Raw genomic sequence first — 18160 nt, forward strand, 5'->3', positions numbered from 1 at the left:
GACGCGGAGGGCTGCGTACTCGAAGACTTCTTATTTATGCGAAATGTCTAAAGAATGTGTAAAAAGAACAAAAAAAGGTGACGTGCAAGTGCAGAAGTCAGCGACGACAAACTCCAAAGCAGCCGCGACGGCAGACGGAACTCAGTGTGTCTTTATCGGCCGCACTGTTAACACAACAGCGCACTCAGGCCTGCTCACCCTATATATATATATATATATATATATATATATATATATATATATATATATATATATATATATATATATATATATACATAGTCGGTGAGTGCTACATGACTTCCAGGAATGACATGCTGCCCCGCAGAAGCTATTAATAATTATTCGTGATCCACGAAACGCACACCCCATGTGCACTCAACATGGGCGCAGGTACACAACTCTTCCGGCGAAAGCCTCGGCACCCTTCCAAAACGTTTTCCTGCGCCGTGCGGCAGAAGGCAGCACAGGTGAATGAAAAAGGCCGATTATAGGTAAATAAAGAAATAAAAGACTGCTATGGTGGGCGGGTTCAGTCTAGCATTGTAATTCATTAGATATTCAAGCAGGCAATTTTTGATTGCCAAGCACACATGTGTGTGGCGGAACCTAATAATCGAGGCTCCAAAATATGGGATCACACTGTGCAGGCACAGATAAATCCGTATACGCCAATACTTCGAAGCGTGATTTCCAATTATCGTTTCCTTATTACATAAAAATGCCTACAAGATAACAAGGAATGATCTATTGCCCCCTCTTCACCACAGAATGAGCATAATGGTGAAGGGATCAGAGCAGATCTGTGTAGATAGACGTTTAACATAGATATACGGTAGCGCCGCCTTCTGATGGACGCGTTAATTTTTCGTGTTTGGCAAGAATATCTGTGCCAAGGGTATAGAAGATGTCGGCAATTAGTGGAATTGGTTATTGGGGAGCGTGACAGTCCTGCGAAATCTAGCAGCAGTGGCATGAGCAGTCAAAGGCAAGCTGTTCGACTTGTAAAACAAACATATTTGGGGCCTTCATACACCAACGTGTCGCTATCGCCGTTTTCTTGCCACCGAATAAAAACATTCCGGCTGATTTCTCGCCTCTGGAATAAGAAAGCTAGAAATCGGAGGCTGTCAATAAGCGCGCCCGGAATATATTACATTCAGCACATGCAAAGCCCTGACAATCACTGAACCATGGTACCTAAATTTAGAACACGCAGATCGTGGCGTGCTGTAAGTAATACGCAAATGTGGGGCAAGACTCCCCTATATACATAAACCCCTGAGCATCTTAGAAATGGCACATAACATCACGACCGCTACCGAGACAGTAGTTATTAAGAAAACTGCCATAAAAAGATGCGGTTACTGCTGCTGTCGTCCTTTTCAGATTCCACCGTTTTGCTTTCACCTCTAAGGCGTTCTGAAGAAGACAAGGAGCGAAGAAACTGCTGCCACGCTCGCGGAGGTGAACTGAAAATTGCTCAAGTTCTTCTGTATGGTTTTCAACCATTTATGCCACGATTTAGAACCATCTTTCCTCGTGTTCGTTTTATAGGACACCTGCAGGGCCGCAATGGTTAATACAGAACCACGTCGGCTGTCCGACATACACTTCCAAAACGAGGAAGAAGTGCGATCTCGCGTGCAAGCGGCACGTTCGCAGCGAACGCGTTCGTTCTGCACGCTCTTTTTGTTGAGCTTAGCAATCCAGCATTCTGCAGCAGGGACCAACAAGGACACCCGCAAGCGCTCTGCCAGAAAGTCATGAGTCACTGCATCGCGATAGAGGAGGCCTCCGAAGACGCGTGTCTCGGAAGCCGCGACGTGACGTCGGTTGCGCCCGCACAGTTTCGAGCCACCGCCGTCTACTCGAACGGGGAGAATCCTGCGGACATTGCCGTTTCCGGAACCACTACGGCGCCTTCCTTGAACACTCCGGCGGCAGACGTGGTGCTTCCGATGGACGACCTGGTCACCGTCGGGTGGTCCGGGAAGGAGTACCTCTGCCCAGACTCGTCCGTGCAGGTGGACGAGGCCTTCCACGACCCCTGCTTGGTGTCCGCGGTCAAGCAGTGTCCGACGTCGCTCGACTCGGTCAGTCTGAGCAGCGACGGTGCACCGGCGTGCCGAATCTGCTTCTTCGGAGGCGGAAAAGAGCCGCTGCTCGAGCCGTGCAATTGCCGTGGTGAGTGCGTCTCTCCGTCTTCTCCGCTTCACCATATCGCCGCTTATTTGCAGGACGTCCCGGGCAGGGAGTAAGGTTTAGTGTGTGTCGAGCTGGCGTTTCTTTCTGAAGAATTCACCGCGATTCACAATGCCCGTAGACGGTAGCGCCCCGTAGTGATAAGTGAGAGAAATGCCTCGAGGAGGATGAACCGACGACAACGCAGTATGGCCACGTTTTCACGCGGCTAGTTCGGGCCGTGCCAACGCCTGCCGTTCGGGCACATGCTATTTTTTATCTCTTTCGTGCGTATGATGGTGAATAACTAAAATAGTAAGCGCATGTTCTGCGTGTCCTAGTGCGCAAACCAAGTTTTCCACAACGAGATAAGTCTTCCTTCCGGACTGCTTCACGCTTAAAAGAACGCCACAAATAGCCGAGATAAAATTGTATTATTTATCAAGCATTACAGATTACAGCATTTTTTTTTCTCTAAGTGACAAAGCGTCAGGTAGGACATATACGGTTGCGTTTCCGCGACTCCCCTTAAAATGCTCCCGTGGTACCGTCATGCGCACCAGTGGTAGCATATTTGTTAGCCGGTATTTATTTTTGTACTTATTCACTTTTAGGTATACAATCGCACTTCCGTGTCGATGTTTCTCATTACGTTACGTAACGAAAGCGGCGTAGGTACCACAAATTTGTCACAGTGTGATACACAAGACACATCGGTGCCTTCCTTCTAGCTCGCGATCCTCCTCCATCTCGGTTTACGCACGCGGTCGCAGGCTATTGGACGCGGGCATTGCGAATTACTGAATAGTGGCGTTCAGAGCACGTGCGCACCTGCTCTACCGACGACACGATGTCGGCAGTTTCATGGATGTTGTCTAATTAGAGTTCGAGGCTATCCACCGCAGAAGGCCCACCCTAGCTGCACAGTGAATCATTCCAGAGCCACCGCGTTGGCTTAGAGGCTATGGCGTTGCATTGCTTAGCACGAGGTCACGGGTTTAATTCTCTAGCCGCAGCGGCTTCTTTTCGAAAGGGGCGAAATGCGAAAACGCTCGTGTACCGTGAATTGGGTGCACGTTAAAGGGATACGGACACAAAATGTGAAAATTTTACGAAAATGTTGAAAAGGAATCCCCAGTGTGTGATTACACCCAAAAGAAGTAGTCACTTAGCTCATTTTTGAGCCGATGGCTTTATTTTTGCCGTTTTTGTGAGCGCGCGCCTTGCCGCCCGACCCGCGGGAGTTGGAAGGCGTGACGTCACGACACCCTCGTCGGATAGCCAGCCGGCCGGCCGCGGTCATTCGAAGCGCGCCGACGCCGCCAATGCGAGCATGGATTCGAGTTCTCGTGCGTCTACCAGCGATGACTTCACGTCTGAAGACGAGGACAATTCCAACTTGGCAAGAAATATTACCGCTTACGGTTACGAGCCTTGCGCGTCAAGCGACGATGAAGAGTAGGCGGCCGTGGAAGTGCCGGTCAGGTTGTCGCGAACCGTAGCGCGAAGGTTTCGCTCTGCACCAGAGCGGGAAGGAGCGGGAGAGAGAGAGAAAACGAGAGAGGCCCCGAGCGAGAGAAGAGATAGTTTTGCTTGCCGAATCCGACCATCGACCCCACACCGACCAACTACGAAAACTGTCGAAAGAGCCATAGAAAGCTATTCACTTAAATAAATTGCCCTTCTACAATAGCAGCTCCAAGCAGCTCTTACCATACAAGGAGGCCTGCTATGCCAAAAAAGACACGAAAGCGAAAGTCCAGTGGAGACAACGCCTTGCAGTTCCCGCACCAGCTCACCGCGGTGTCGTGTGCTTTGACAGCATCTATCGGTGAAGATGGAATACACCGTATTCTAAAAGAGCCAGATACTGAACTTGCAAAGTTGCGAGAACTTCTGCTGTACCGAAACCGTCCAGATATGAAACAAAATATAGTGGAAACTCCATGACGTCAAAAAATAAAGGAACAATGATCTTCATTTATCTTGTAAATTCATCAATACATTCGAGTGGACAAAACGGAGTAATATTTCTGAAAAGAAAACTTTACTAGTGTGTACTGATTTCGTGTTTCTTTTTGTAAAAACATGTTTCTAAAACACTAAGCATTTATTCTTAAGTTAGGTCGGTTTGTCACAGTCATATACCAAAATGAAACCAACAGAACACACTGTGTACATGGAACCATAGTTGTGCTTAAGCCTGTTTAAACGAGTAACCCGGCTATTCTGCCGTAAGACTCAGCGCTGACAGAACGGTTTCACAGCAGCGAGTGCTGTCACACAAGTTTTGTATCGATCTTGTTTTCATACGCCGAGCCGGCCGACGGGCAGGCCTAGCGGCCAGGAGAGCGAGCGCAACCCTAACGCGAAGGACGTGAAACCGAGAGATGGCTTCTTCCGGAAAAGGGGTCTACCACTATCTTCTTTATTTGCTCTAGCTCTTCTATACATCAGTCAATCTTCATGGCATGCGCCAATTAGCCACGGTTACTTGGCTTGACACAGAGTGATTGGATACCGCCAATGACATCATATGCATGGAAATAAACATAGAGGAAGGCAATAAACAAGGAGGGGGCATTGCGAGGCGCAACAACCCTTGCCAAGCGAACTCTTCGTGAAGCCATCGATGAACGTTTTTCCCTCGTAGCGTTGTCCCAACACGTAACCTCCGAGACTCACTATATTGGCCGAGAACGTTTGGTTTCCGGTAGTTTTTAATCGATGCGTACTTGTTCGGCAGCCATGCCATATATCTGCCTACAGGGCGAGATCCCTAGAGCCTAGCACGCACTCTGACGTTACGATCACGTGCTGGGCCGACTCGTTTGGTTTCAAACCTGTTGCTCGATGCTCCCTCCTAGTTCTCTCCTTTCTATATGAAAGCAGGACACTTTATCTTATTCCAGCCAGAGCTGGCGTACGTTGTTACGCGCGTGCAAGAGATGGCAGCACAAGCCATCTTTTGCGACAGCATGGTGTCAGAATTCCTCGAATGCGCAATAAATTGTGACCTTTTGTACAACCAGCTCAAAAACGTAGCAAACAGAGCACCGCTACTCGCTGAAAAGTGTGCTTACAAGTGTTCGCACGTGTACTTCAGCCTGGTGCAGTGGTTACAAGCGACACAGTGACTGTGATTGCCTTAACCTGAACCATAGCCTTAGTTTATCGAGGAGGCTATGCCTGAACGCACGCCGCATCTGCTATTCTTTCCCCTATCACGTACTTTGCGCTTCTCCGCATTTGGCACAGGATAAGCTTCGTACTCTCCGGTCGCTTTTATCAGAACGCCCAGCGCCCTTCTCACGGTATCTCCTTTCATACCCCGTCGTTCAAAGCTTTAGGCAAGACCATATATACTGCATTACGGTCGCCCTGTGTATTCAATCACAGCACAGACCCGCGCACATCTGTGATATTCCGCGATCTCCCATCCAATTTGTGGCGTGTAAAAGAATCTATGAATGAACGCACCCTGCGCCAGGAGGCCGTAGTCAATATGATGGGTGTTTGGAATTCATCGCCATTAAATAATGTATAAATAGTGATTTATTGCGCGCTTGAGGAATTCAGGACTCATACATTGATTACACAGTTGGCAGCTGAATGGGCGTATATATACATTGATTGGCGTTAGGCACAATCGACTTTAATCGTAGGCGTCGCTGGCCAGCTGCGTGCTCTTGCGTGAAAACAAGGCGCATGAGACAAAGCTTACAGCCCCCGCAGCCTTCGTGGTGCAAGGTCGGTGCCAACCGTGGGGTAGCTTTGAACGGTTTCACTACACAAGGGCACAATGCGCCCCAGGAGCAGTACCGGACTTAGAGAAGGCGTGGCGAAGTGTACCGCCAAACCTCTTCTATGCATTTCTTCCCCTTTGTGTTATAAGCGCTGTCGGTAACGGAGTAGGTGCCATATTTGTTTGCCAAAGGTTCCTATGCGTAGGCTATCCTCTAGCGTACTTCATCTTCCCGAAAGAATGAATCGGGGCACCTACCTAAGTGCAAGGAAGTCATGCGGGCTGCAGCCTCATGTTGTTTCCTTATGCAAAGCGTGCTCTGTGCCAGCGCACTGCGCTGTCTGTAGCCAGTTCCATAGTAACTGCTTGGATGGAGATATATCTGAGCGTCCTGGCGCGCTATGAAATAGGTACTGAATGTTCTTGCTTTTCGTGCAACGTATGAGTGTACCGTATAGAGCACACTGGCCTAACGGGAGAGAGAGAGAGGTAGCGCAGCCAAGCGCGCTAAGCGTACCCAAAAATAGCTGCACAGAACATACGCAAACAAGCACGCTTGTGTTGGTCTGCACTCATTTAGTGCCGAGCTTTGGACATGCAGTCGGTAGCGCCCAGAAACCTTGAGACCCATACTTACGATCTCGTGATATCTGTCGAATATTACAAAGCTTGTAATTCTTCAAATCATGGAAATGTAGAAAAGACCAGCCCGGTGTATATTGTCATCGCCGCTGTTGCAATATTTACAATAGCGTGCAATAGTTATTTCTGTAAAGAAATAAGAAAATGAAGTATATGACGCTCTTTCAGGTTCAGCGAGTGTGTCACACGTGGTTCTTTTACAGGCACAATCGGATTCGTCCACAGGGAGTGCCTTGAGCTGTGGATTCAGCGCACGGTAAACCCGCAGTGCCAGGTCTGCCACTTTCAGTATACTGTCACAAAACAACCAAAGGTAAGCTTACGGATGGCTTCTTCCCGAGTTCACCGTGGTCTTGAACGTATACAATTAACCGTGGCGATGTTGATCTCGAAGGCTATTTCCAACACAGCTAAAATCTTGTGCTCGAACGTCGAAATCTTGCGCTCGACGGCTCGAACGTCGGCAATGATTCGCAACAGACGATGCGGGAACAGCTTTATTTTTTAACGACTTCGGCAATTGAGTGCACAACACAACTGCAATATCTCTAATCTCTTTTTACTGCAATTAGCATTTTTAGCATACTTCACGCATATTTTGGTATCTGTCTGTCTGTGTGACGGTCGGTCGGCCGCTCGGTTTACAACCGCTTTTCAGTTAACTTTATTCATTGGATAGTCCATGGTCTAATGGGTAGAGAGAAAGAGAGAGAGAAAAACGTGGTGGGAAAGGCAGGGAGGTTAACCCGAAAAGATTCTGGTTTGCTACCCTGCACTGGGGGAAGGGGAAAGGGAAATGAAGGGTGGAAAAATAGGGAAGAGAAAAAGCAGTCAGGAAAAAAAATCTAGGAATAAAAAAAAGGAGGTTGAGAGCATTGCGCTTCTTTGCTGAAGGAACCAGGCTCAAAACCAACCGTCAAACAAGTTGCATCACTGCGTATGGGCCATTCGGTATATATATACATGTATATATATATATATATATATATATATATATATACCAGGCGTCATTGTTTGTTGGCTTCTTATGATAGATATATATATGTGCCGCTCTTCAATAACAAAAATATCCTTTAAAGTGTATCCGATGTTGGGCGGAATTGAACCCGCGTCATATATACATATTCAGATAATCTTGTCTGAATAATAAGTTCACGCACTCTCCACGCGCGGATATTGCGGTGTCGCCGCTAGGTGGCGCATCGTATTGTGAGGGAAGCGCGAGAAAGGAACCCGGTTGCCTACACGTTTCATACATGACCCGTTTCGGCGGTGGCAATGGGACGTGTCGCTCCATTGCTTCAATGCTAATCACATTATCGTCGCGATTCATCGTGAGATGGGTTGTGCGGGAATTATTTTTTTTCTTTGTTGCACCTACTTCTGTTCGTGTTTTAAAATCCACGCGAGAGTTCGGAGTGCTGCAAACACGATATAGGCCTACCTACCTCCTTTCTTCCCTATAATATAGGACCATTATAAGCATTTTATGGCTTTTTCTTGCTGTTCAAAATATTTACCACACCATCTAAATGGAGTCCAAGTACAAAAATAGAAAGCAAGGCATTTTCTACCTTTCTAAAACTTGGATTTTTCTCACTAAAGGATTGTCTTGCCAAAAAGAATGTGCTAAAAAGTTATATTAGCATGTAATAATATTCTATTAGCATGTTCACGATTTGTGGAAAGCTTTCCGTTAGGATATATAACGTCTTCCTTTATCTAAATGTCACATACGCAGGGGAATATGTGCCCGTTATTTTCACTTTGTGCCCTGGGTACCAGTTTTTCTGGGACCCATTTCCTATGTTATGGATGTGGACATAGGATTCATATCCTATGTCCTATGTCGCTAATTCTCCCCCTCTTAGTTTCTCTCAGCTTCAACGGAACTCCTGCAACAGTTTAGAATACGTTTCTGGCCTGTACAGTTAACGCATCTGGCTTATCGTTAACAGCTGAAGTATCGCGAGCCACAGCATTGGTACATATAGGGACGTCTTGCAACACCATATTCTGTCGGAACGTGCTGGAACTTTCTTACATTGCGTACGACTACTGCGCTTACGAACTACTTAATTCTAAGTTACTGAGTGTACACGAGCATACACGGGATCAGCCTTGTGCATTTTGTATATTGCATAATTACTAATGGGCAATACACAACTACCTTCCTCATGCCTTTTTTAGAGTGCACATCTTAGGCGCCGGTTCCTGCGGCGAGCGTCGGCGTCCCTCGTAACCGAGCGAACGAGCACAGCGAAGGATGAAAGAGCGATTGCGGAGCTCGGCGGGGGATGAAAGACGGCGATAGCGAAGAGAATGCGAGGAGGAAAGCGGAGGAGGGGTGCAGCGGAACTATTAGGCGGAAAGTGGAGGGTATGGCGAAAGCGTCAGAAGAAAGGCGTAGTGCCGCGCAAGACGGGCTCCGCGGTGACAATGGCTGCCAGAGTAGCGCGCGTCGTCTGTTCACCGATGACGCCAACGATAAGGCATGCGGCGAGCGCGCCCAGATACCATATATGGAAACAAAGAGCTGCTTGAGCAGAGGTCTTTCGGCGGCGGGTGCTGTGAATCGCGCCCACGCGTCACCCATGGGCTGCCTCTCAAGATCTCCAGATTAGCGAGGCAGTCGCGCCGCACTTTGCTCGGTTTACCACGTGCCGCACCAGACAGATGTCCGCGCCAACGAATATATCGCTAAATCAAAACACGTATACAGCTGCGCTCAAATTTTGCATTAGGGAGTATGGTAATCTTCGGTGAATTTTTTTTTCAGGAGGTTACATTTCAAGAAAGAATGCTGAGAGAACTACGCGTACGACTAGAAAGTGTCCTTGTGCTTCCAGTTGTCCAATAATTCGGCCTCGCGACACGACCATATGCAGCTCCTACGACCACATGCAGGTCCTAATAAAGCTCCTACGTTGGTTAGCACAACGTGTACACAACATTGTCGCGTCTTAACTGCAATATGTTCGGTTTCATTGGTGCGGACGGAAGCGAACGAGCAAGTCAGGCGATCGAGCTTCCGATCGTTGGGAGACGGTATGCCTAGGTCGCTGGCCGTAGGATCCGGGGCCGAGAGCCCTTGCGATCCGTCCGCAGCTCCTAATAAAGCGCCCATATTCGTCAGCACAATCAACGTCTGAGCATTTATGTCACTCATAAGTGACGATGCAATTAGTTCTCCCGACACCGTTGGTAGCGTTGACAAAATACGCCAGTCAGGCGAGCCGCTTCGCATAGACGATTGCTGCGGCGTCGGCGCGGACCGCTTCGGAATCGATATCACGCCAACGATCTACTATTTCGCGCAACATTTTAACATGCACACTTTCGTGGTCACTTTATTCTGTAAGTTATTTCGTATCAGAAACAAATTGTACTCAGTTTTTGTGTCGCCGTCAACGGCGAAAGACGCCAGCTTCTCGACCAGGGAAAAACATTTGAGGACGCTTAAGCTTCGCCTTTAAGAGTAGAACGCGACAGCGTTATCGGGACCCGTGCTCATATCGCATCGTTCGCATACGGCAAGTAGGCTTCAGTCACTGCACTGAACGTGGGAAAGCCAGCTTACAAAGGCCAAGCTTACACCGATCCCCTTAGAGTCGGCTTCACTTTCAAACAGAAATGCATTGCATGGAAATACGATTTTCCAGGGGCAATATAAGTGGTCTTATAATAAAATGTGAAGGCCCTAGCACTTTTTTTATTATTTTATTAATTCTTTGCTATTGCCCCAACGCGCGCGCGCGTCCAGAACGAATTAGCAGGCGAAGTCCCAATTTGACCTGCCTAGGATGCGAGCGCCATCTGGATATCATTTTCGCAATTAAAGTACCCGAACGCGCGGCTGCAGGTCTACTAGAAATGCTGGAAAAGTGGTTTGTGTTTGGGTTTCCTCGTAGCAAAATTCGGTTTTCTCGCACATTCAAACTACAATTCGACGCCGAGTGGCAAACAATCCGACGGCGAATCCGACGCCGAATGGTAAAGTCGCACTTTACCATTTTCTGACGTATTTCACTGTGAGAAATTGAATTTTTGTTCACCAAAACCTTCCACCACGTGGAGGGCCGGCGCAGTCGAGGTGGTTGGGGATGACTTTCTCCGCCGCCCGCCGACATCGCACGCCGACGCTGGTTGCCGACGCCGGATTTTCTTGACACGGGGCCCTTAATGCTATCGCGTTAAAAAAAGCACTGGGACGATCGGGGCACTTGCTGGCCGGCCCCATCCCGCCGGGTCTGCTGCGTGACCATGATGTACACGCTAGCGGCACTGTCATTGGCTGCGGCAGTTGTGCGACCATATCAAGCAAGTTGGTCGCATGCGCCTAGTGTGATCCGACGCCGCATGCGGCGGTATCTGTTGGGAACCTGTTAAGTGCGGCTGCCGATGCGGCACGTCGTACGACGGATCGCGCGCAAAATCGCACCATGTGTCTCGCGCTTAATGCGCTTTAGCAAGTTAAAATTGATTGCCGACTCGCCCAAGCTCACACCCTGTTAATAATTATACGACAGCGTCTACATATCACGCCTCCCCCGTCCTCACCCACCGCGGTATTTTAGTATATACGACGTTGCGTTGCTGAGATTGGGATCGCGGGATCTATCCACGTGTAGGCGGTCGAAGTTGGATTGAGGGCGAAATGCAAAAACAGACGTGTACTTAGATTTAGGTGCACGCTAGAGAACGAAGTGGTCAAAATTAATGCGGAGTGCCCTACTACAGCGTTTCTCATTATCAGATCGTGGTCTGGGCGCCGAATACCTAGAAGTTAAAGTAATTTACCTTCGTCCGAAATGTATGCAACCTGTGTTTCCGGCACGTTGCGTTTCGCCAGTAAAAAGCGAAGGGTACACGCGTCAACAGCATTCTCACTTCTCTCATTCAATATGATATACTAGCCTTTGCATGCACATTGTGAGACGACTGCCTCCATTTCGAACTATACCTTCTCCAGTCGCATATGTGTGTGTGTGTGGGGGGGTGCGCGTGTGCGTTCGAGCATGCGTGCATGACATGGTCTCAAATTTTGGCTCTCGAGCACACTGCAGTGTAACACTGCATTGAAACGTACAGTGCTGTAACTAATTATCCCGACGATATGCGATGCTAGCATTCAAATGACGGCTATATTACTGTATTACTATAGTCGGGTACAACTTTAGAAGGCAGTGGCATTTGCCCCTCAAAGGCGGATCCACACGAGCCTTCACCAATGGGCTCGCACTCTAGCCTGACGTCATGAGCCGGACGGCCGGTGACCCCACCGACGGAGTACATGGCGGACGACGCTTCCAACTGGGGCCGAGTCTCGTGAACGGGGCTATTTCTTTAGTCGCGGAAGCAATCGACTGCCGCGCTTCAGTCATCTGGGCGGGGCCCCTCCCGCCTTTTAAGGTTGTGCCCTACTATAGTCAGCTAATTATCACTGTACTAAATGCTCTACAACGGAAGTAGAAACAAAACACTACGAGTTCTGCTGTATAGGTGCAAGCAACGCAACGTTTCCCGTGGGCGCTGAGGCCTCACGTTAAGTTACAGGCATACAGCGAAGTAAGTTACTTATGTTCTCTCTCAAGCCTGACAGAACCTCACTACGTCACCCTGATTCAAGTTAGTACGGGCGTCTCACACCTCCATTACATGTGAGTCGAGTTCCTGTGCGGCATTGTTTCGAACATTTTTGACTTTGTTCTCATCGTATGCCTGTCTCCTGCACATTTCACTAAAAACCATTCGTGACCTCGCCTACAAGTCTTTCTCGTATTGAATACTGTCCTCGCACTCTTCCCTGCAACATTTCGTCTTTAGAACATACAGACTCCAGCCAAAAAACAAAAAACAAAAAAAATTCCTTAAACCCGCCATTCCGGAGGCAACTCGGCTCTCCTTTCTCAGGGTGTTAAGGATGGATGGTGGCGGGGAGGAGTTTTCAAATTGCTCCATTATAGAAGCGGCGGGATAGGAGACAGTGATGGTTCCGAGCGTCAGTCAAGGTTAACGGTCAATGTTTACCAAATCTACTTTTTTTTTTTGTTAGAGTCGTTCCCATATTCCCATTTGTCCCCAACCAGACAAATAATTATGGCGCAATGTTTAACACCCGTCGTGGCTGCTAAGCACGAGGTCGCGGGATCAAATCCCTGCCACGGCGGCCGCATTTCGAAGGGGGCGAAACGCAGAAAACGCCCGTGTACTTAGATTTAGGTGCACGTTAAAGAACCACAAGTGGTCCAAATTAATACGGTGTATCCCACTGCGGCGTGCCCCATAATCTAGATCGTGGTTTTGGCGCGTAAAACCCCATTATTATTTTGTTTTAATGTTTATAGCTTCCAACTACTTTTCTCTGCTTTGCGTGCAGCCGGCATGGCGTTTGCTGTCGGACGCCGAAGCCCGCCGGCCGGTGCTCGGCTACCTGGCGCTGGGAGCTCTCTTCGTGGTCAGCACCGCCTTCGTTTTTTCGCTGGCCTGGTTGTACGCGGTGCGCCTACCGGCCCGCGTAGGAGACAACACGGCCGCCGTGGTGGTCGTGCTCCTGTCCGTGCTGCACTTCTTGTGGCTCTACTTTCCCTTCGTCAGCTTCCTGTGAGTCAACAATAATCGAGTGAATGATGCAGCAGATGCGAAGAGCCGCGCGGTAGTTCTATGCCGGACTTTCAATGCGGACCGTTATTCTACGCGAGTGCAGCCACGTTTTTTTTTGCGAGAGTGCACGGGCGGCCGGGGTATTTCGCTGCTTAAGTGGGCCCGATGCCGGTGATGGTGAAGTCTAAAATTATTTACCGCGCGGGCGACTAGGTATGTGCACTGGGGCCACTATGTTTTAGTTTGCTTTCTATCTTATATCTTGCCATTACAAACGTTCTGTCTTACAGCATGTAATCTCGACATAACCGCTGCCTACGCAACATTTACATTTTCAATACAACCGTTATCTACAAATCATGATTGTTTTACATTTTGTTGTCGTCTACTACAGTTGAGTCTGCCATAATAATTAATTAATTAATTCACATTTTGTTGTCGTTTACTACAGTTTAGTCTACCATATTAATTAATTAATATGGCAGACTCAACTGTAGTAGACGACAACAAAACGTGAAACAACCATGATTTGTAGATAATTAATTTATTTATTTATTCATTTATTTGCTCGTGCACGCATGGCCGCTAAACAAGGAGCTGTGTACAAGTGGCTGTACATTCGCACCAGGCTTATGTTCTCCGCACTATCATTTCTTCTTTTACTTTTCTTCCATTGAAACAAATAATTATGGCTAACACTTCGTGAACAAATGTTCATATCTTTACACACGCTTCACACTTGCGCTCGAAGGGCGGCCGCATTTCGATGGGGGCGAAATGCGGGATTTCAATTGGTCTGCCGTAGTCACTAACGTCGCAGGCAGTGTGCTACCCGATTCGGCCTAGTTAATTGCTTAATACACTCATAGAAATAAAGTTAGCAAATAGCTAGTATATAAATTCTGCTATAAGCCATAGAAGATGACTGTGAAAGTCAGCGATAACTTTCTTGCGTAACCTGCTGCATATCCCATGACAACCGTGATTCACGAAACCTTGTAGCCATAACAGCGGACACACAAATTGGTGATCTCTCTGATAAGCACAATGCCATATAATACCACGACACACTATATATTTTATTAATCGGAGCTGATTAGTTGAAACTCCGTATAGCAGCCCCCACTATCGATAGTATTCTGGCCGCAACTTCGTTGCAATTGCTATCCATTAAGCGGCCGCGCTCCACGTGGACCTGCCTGTTGCCGATGGGGCACTTGCAGCTAGCGCGCACGCCAACCAATCAGATGCCTTGCCCTCCCCATCCTCCACACCTGCGCCTTCCCTCTCCGTTCTTTACGCTCCATCCGGTTTTTATTGTGCGAGATCAGCCGACGACCATCCAAAGTACGCGAAGTATAGCCATGGAAAGCTATATAGGTTTAATACATCCATTTAGAGCTTGCCGACGGACTTGCTACTTTGTTACTAGCTCGGTACTTGCCGGGACATTTCAAAGGTAGTGTGTGCACTTTATTTACCACCCACAAAATGATTTTGTATCTACCATAGGCCGGCAAGAATATACACACAGCACCACACAAGGACGTTGGCAGCCTCAGAGAAAACGTCAAACTGTGGTTCAGCCAACGCCTCCCTGATAGCAGGCATGTGCGCTCTGCTTTATGACGTCATGATACTTGGAGCAAAATTTCCATTGCCGAACCAGGCATGACCAAAGCGGCGATGTCAATCACGGCGGCTAACTTGGGAGCATCCCCATTATTATATTCTATTGCGGTTGGGAAAGGTGGCATGATGTTATGGATCAAAGTGCAACGGCACAGTGCTATCTATAGGAGGCGTTGGTTAAGCTCGGTGATCCCGTTTCGATCTCGCGCGAGTGCCCGTAATTAATGAACCACAGCGAGTTTATTCAATATCGTCGAAGAGGCTAGCCACGGTAACTCTCTTCCGTGTTTTTTTCTTCTTTTTTTATGATTACGCGAAGCATTCAGCACTTAATTTCACTTATTTCTATGTTCCGCCAACTACTCGGGGACCGTGACCAATGATATATCAAGCTTTACCATATTGTAAAAAGCGGTTTATGGGGCAACAAATCAGAACTCTCGTCTCCAAGCATCGAAGTATTCATGAAGTATGACAATAATGCGTACCTACCGGTCATTTATGCGCAAATTATAGCGTCTTCTGTGTTGTATGCGAACTGATCGGAGCGTTTTGTCAAACTGACAAAGGAAGTCAGTTTTGACGTCCTGCTTTTCAGAGGTTTACTATACTGCATGGGCATGTCTCGAGTATGTTACGGTCATGCGCAGACGCGTTTGCGTCTGCGAACCACAATAATGTCACTGCAAGTTATTGCAGGTGTCGATGATTGGTTGCCTTAATGAATAGGCAAAGCCTGCATTGTTTTGAACACTTTCACCACTGCATGCATTCTTACGGACAAGCACACGCGTACCGTATAAGCGACATGGCCAGTAGTTATTCGTTTAAAATTTACCGTGGCCTATATTGCAGGTACTCCATCAGAGCGTTCAAGGAATGGCACCGAAGCAGCGCCTCCGTGAAGCTTGTACTGGAGCCCGGTGAGAACAGGAGGAAACTCCCGTCGTTCTTCAGCGTCCAGCGTGCCGGCAAGGGATCTCAAGAGCCCGTGATATCCACCGGCAGCGCTCAATAAAGACGCCAGTGGAAGCGCTCTGATGCAGGAGAATTGTGCCAGTCAGTGCGAGCAACGCGGTTATACTGAAGTAGTGTTTTCGGGCAAGAAATTAGAAAAGTATCTGCAAGCCCATTCAGTCTTCCATTCACTTTCATGAGCAGACCAATTTTTGTGTCCTGGGCTGGCTTGCACGCGTTACTATACCAGACGCTAAACTGGCGAGTAAGACACTTCACATTCCTGGTCTTGCAAGACCTCGGGGCTTAGTCGAGCGACCTCGGGCGTCAACATTTGCTGTTACTGGTTCGAGCCGGCGTGCATGTAAAAAGAGCAAAAGCTGTGAAGAGTGAACGTAACAAAACAAGCTAGAATCCCTCAAGTTGTCTCTTATAATCTTGTTTTCTAGAATTCATGATGTGTTGATCGTGTTCTTGGGAGAATGAGGTGAGGGTGCAAAAGACGACTATCGACTTTGGGAGGTAGGTAGGTAAAACTTTATTTTTGTCTGGCAAGTTAATAGGGTTGGCTTGACCCTGCATAGGCGTCTGTCACGAGCCCTTGGGCTCTGGCGGCGTCGTCGGGCCGCTGGACTGCCCATAGTTGATCCTCTGGGACTGAGATGAGCAGCACAGCGCACCAACGCGCACGGAGGCTTTCGCTAGAGGCTGTCTCCCCGTTGCTACTCGTCAGCCCTTGGCATTCCCACAGCACATGCTCAAGAGTTGCTCTTGAGCCGCATGACTTGCATTCGTTTGTTACGTATATATCTGGACATTGTATATTCCACATTACTGGATTACAGACTTAGTAGCAAAATTTTATCTAAAAGGGTTATCAATTCCACCTCTTTCCTCGATATATGCTTTTACCTCGAATGCTAAGGGATGAGACAGTGGTTAAACCCAAATAAAGTAAAACTGAAGAGGGGTCAATGAAAGGTTTATTTCGTCACGCAGACCTACATTCTGCCAGTGCTCGCCCGCATGTAGGCGAAGCCTGAAAGGTAATGAGCAAATTTAGAGCCGCATTCTGCCACGGGACTCTATAGAGCGGCTTTAGTAGGGCCCCTCTGTGATGAACAACCCAACCACACCTTCCTTTCGCGTTATCATTTATCACTTACCTTAAAAACCATTGCATGTTGTCCAGTGCAGGGCCGCAGGCTAAGCGCACAAGCTTAGGTCGACCTCTCCATTTTTCCTGTAAATAAAATCTCAACTTTCCGCTTTCATTCTATTTATTTCTCATCTCTCCTATTTACTCGTAGTTTCAGTTACTCGAGTAGGTAGGTAAAAACTTTATTTTTTGTCCAGCAAGTTAATAGGGTGGCCCTGCCTAGGCGTCTGCCACGAGCCTTGGCTCTGAAAAATATGTTCGTTCGAAAATACTTTACATTACTTGGAAAGTAAGGGAAAAAGTCAAGGGAAAGGAAAATAATAGGAAATACAGAGGCAGAAGGAATCTGAATAAAAGATCAAAGGAGGGCAGCGATATTCTACTTTAGATTAAAATAATGAAGTGGAGTTAGGCAGTGGGGCTGGTGGTGATAATCTATAATAGCCTATCTTGTACTATATATTGTACTATATTTAATAATCTACGCCACATAGACATTAGTGCTGATTTGTTGTATTTTTTTGTTTGTTTTGTGTCGCATAATTCTATGATTTCCCAATTATTAGCTCATCCCCCGTTGTGGGTATATTCCATAGTATGTAAATCATCATCATCATTAAACCCTTTGCATTCATCTCTCAGATTTAACACAAGATTTTAGTGCAACATTTTTTTTCCATTGGCAATCTTTATTCGCTTTTGTTCATTTTTTTAAGAAAGCAGTGTTGTTCCTTCTTAGCAGCCAATATAGGATGTAGATCCCTTGTAGTGGGTTGCGCCATTTCACTTGGAGTGAGCCGCCCGAATAACCTTCACTCTTCGACGCCGGTACGTACTGCAATCTTTTTAACCATTCGACCAAACTATTCGGTCTCAGGTGGAGTTAACCTTATTACGTTAGAAAATAAGCAGTAAATACTCGCTATATCCCGTCGTCCTGCGAGAAAGCACTGTTAATTGCAGGGTTTGTTCGCACGCTCCAAGAGAATACGCTTACGGCTTTATTGGCAACAACCAAAACTTAAGAAGGGACGATTGCTCATAAACAGCCTAGTCTCAAAATCGCCGCATATGAGACTTTTACGGGAAAGAGGGGGCTAAAAAGAAATGATACTGGTTTCTTCATTCATATTACCAGCCCAATATAAACAAGACAAAAAAGAAAACGCAGACACCCCAAACGCTGGACTGCAACTGAAATTTACCTAAGTTAGCACTTTAGGCGCTTCTAGATTATGTCC

At 47.5% G+C, this 18160-nt stretch overlaps 1 protein-coding gene across 1 annotated transcript; it reads left to right on the forward strand.

The window, feature by feature from the left end:
- The first annotated feature begins 1697 nt into the window (after window positions 1–1697).
- On the forward strand, window positions 1698–15832 carry LOC119444934 (E3 ubiquitin-protein ligase MARCHF3). Its single transcript, XM_049665052.1, has 4 exons — window positions 1698–2184; window positions 6772–6881; window positions 12948–13171; window positions 15659–15832. The coding sequence occupies exons 1-4, from the start codon at window positions 1764–1766 to the stop codon at window positions 15819–15821; spliced, it is 918 nt and encodes a 305-aa protein (XP_049521009.1). The 5' UTR covers window positions 1698–1763; the 3' UTR covers window positions 15822–15832.
- Window positions 15833–18160: the final 2328 nt, after the last annotated feature.

The sequence above is a fragment of the Dermacentor silvarum genome, chromosome 3 (genome assembly GCF_013339745.2).
Source record: "Dermacentor silvarum isolate Dsil-2018 chromosome 3, BIME_Dsil_1.4, whole genome shotgun sequence".
NCBI classification, from domain to species: Eukaryota; Metazoa; Arthropoda; class Arachnida; order Ixodida; family Ixodidae; genus Dermacentor; species Dermacentor silvarum.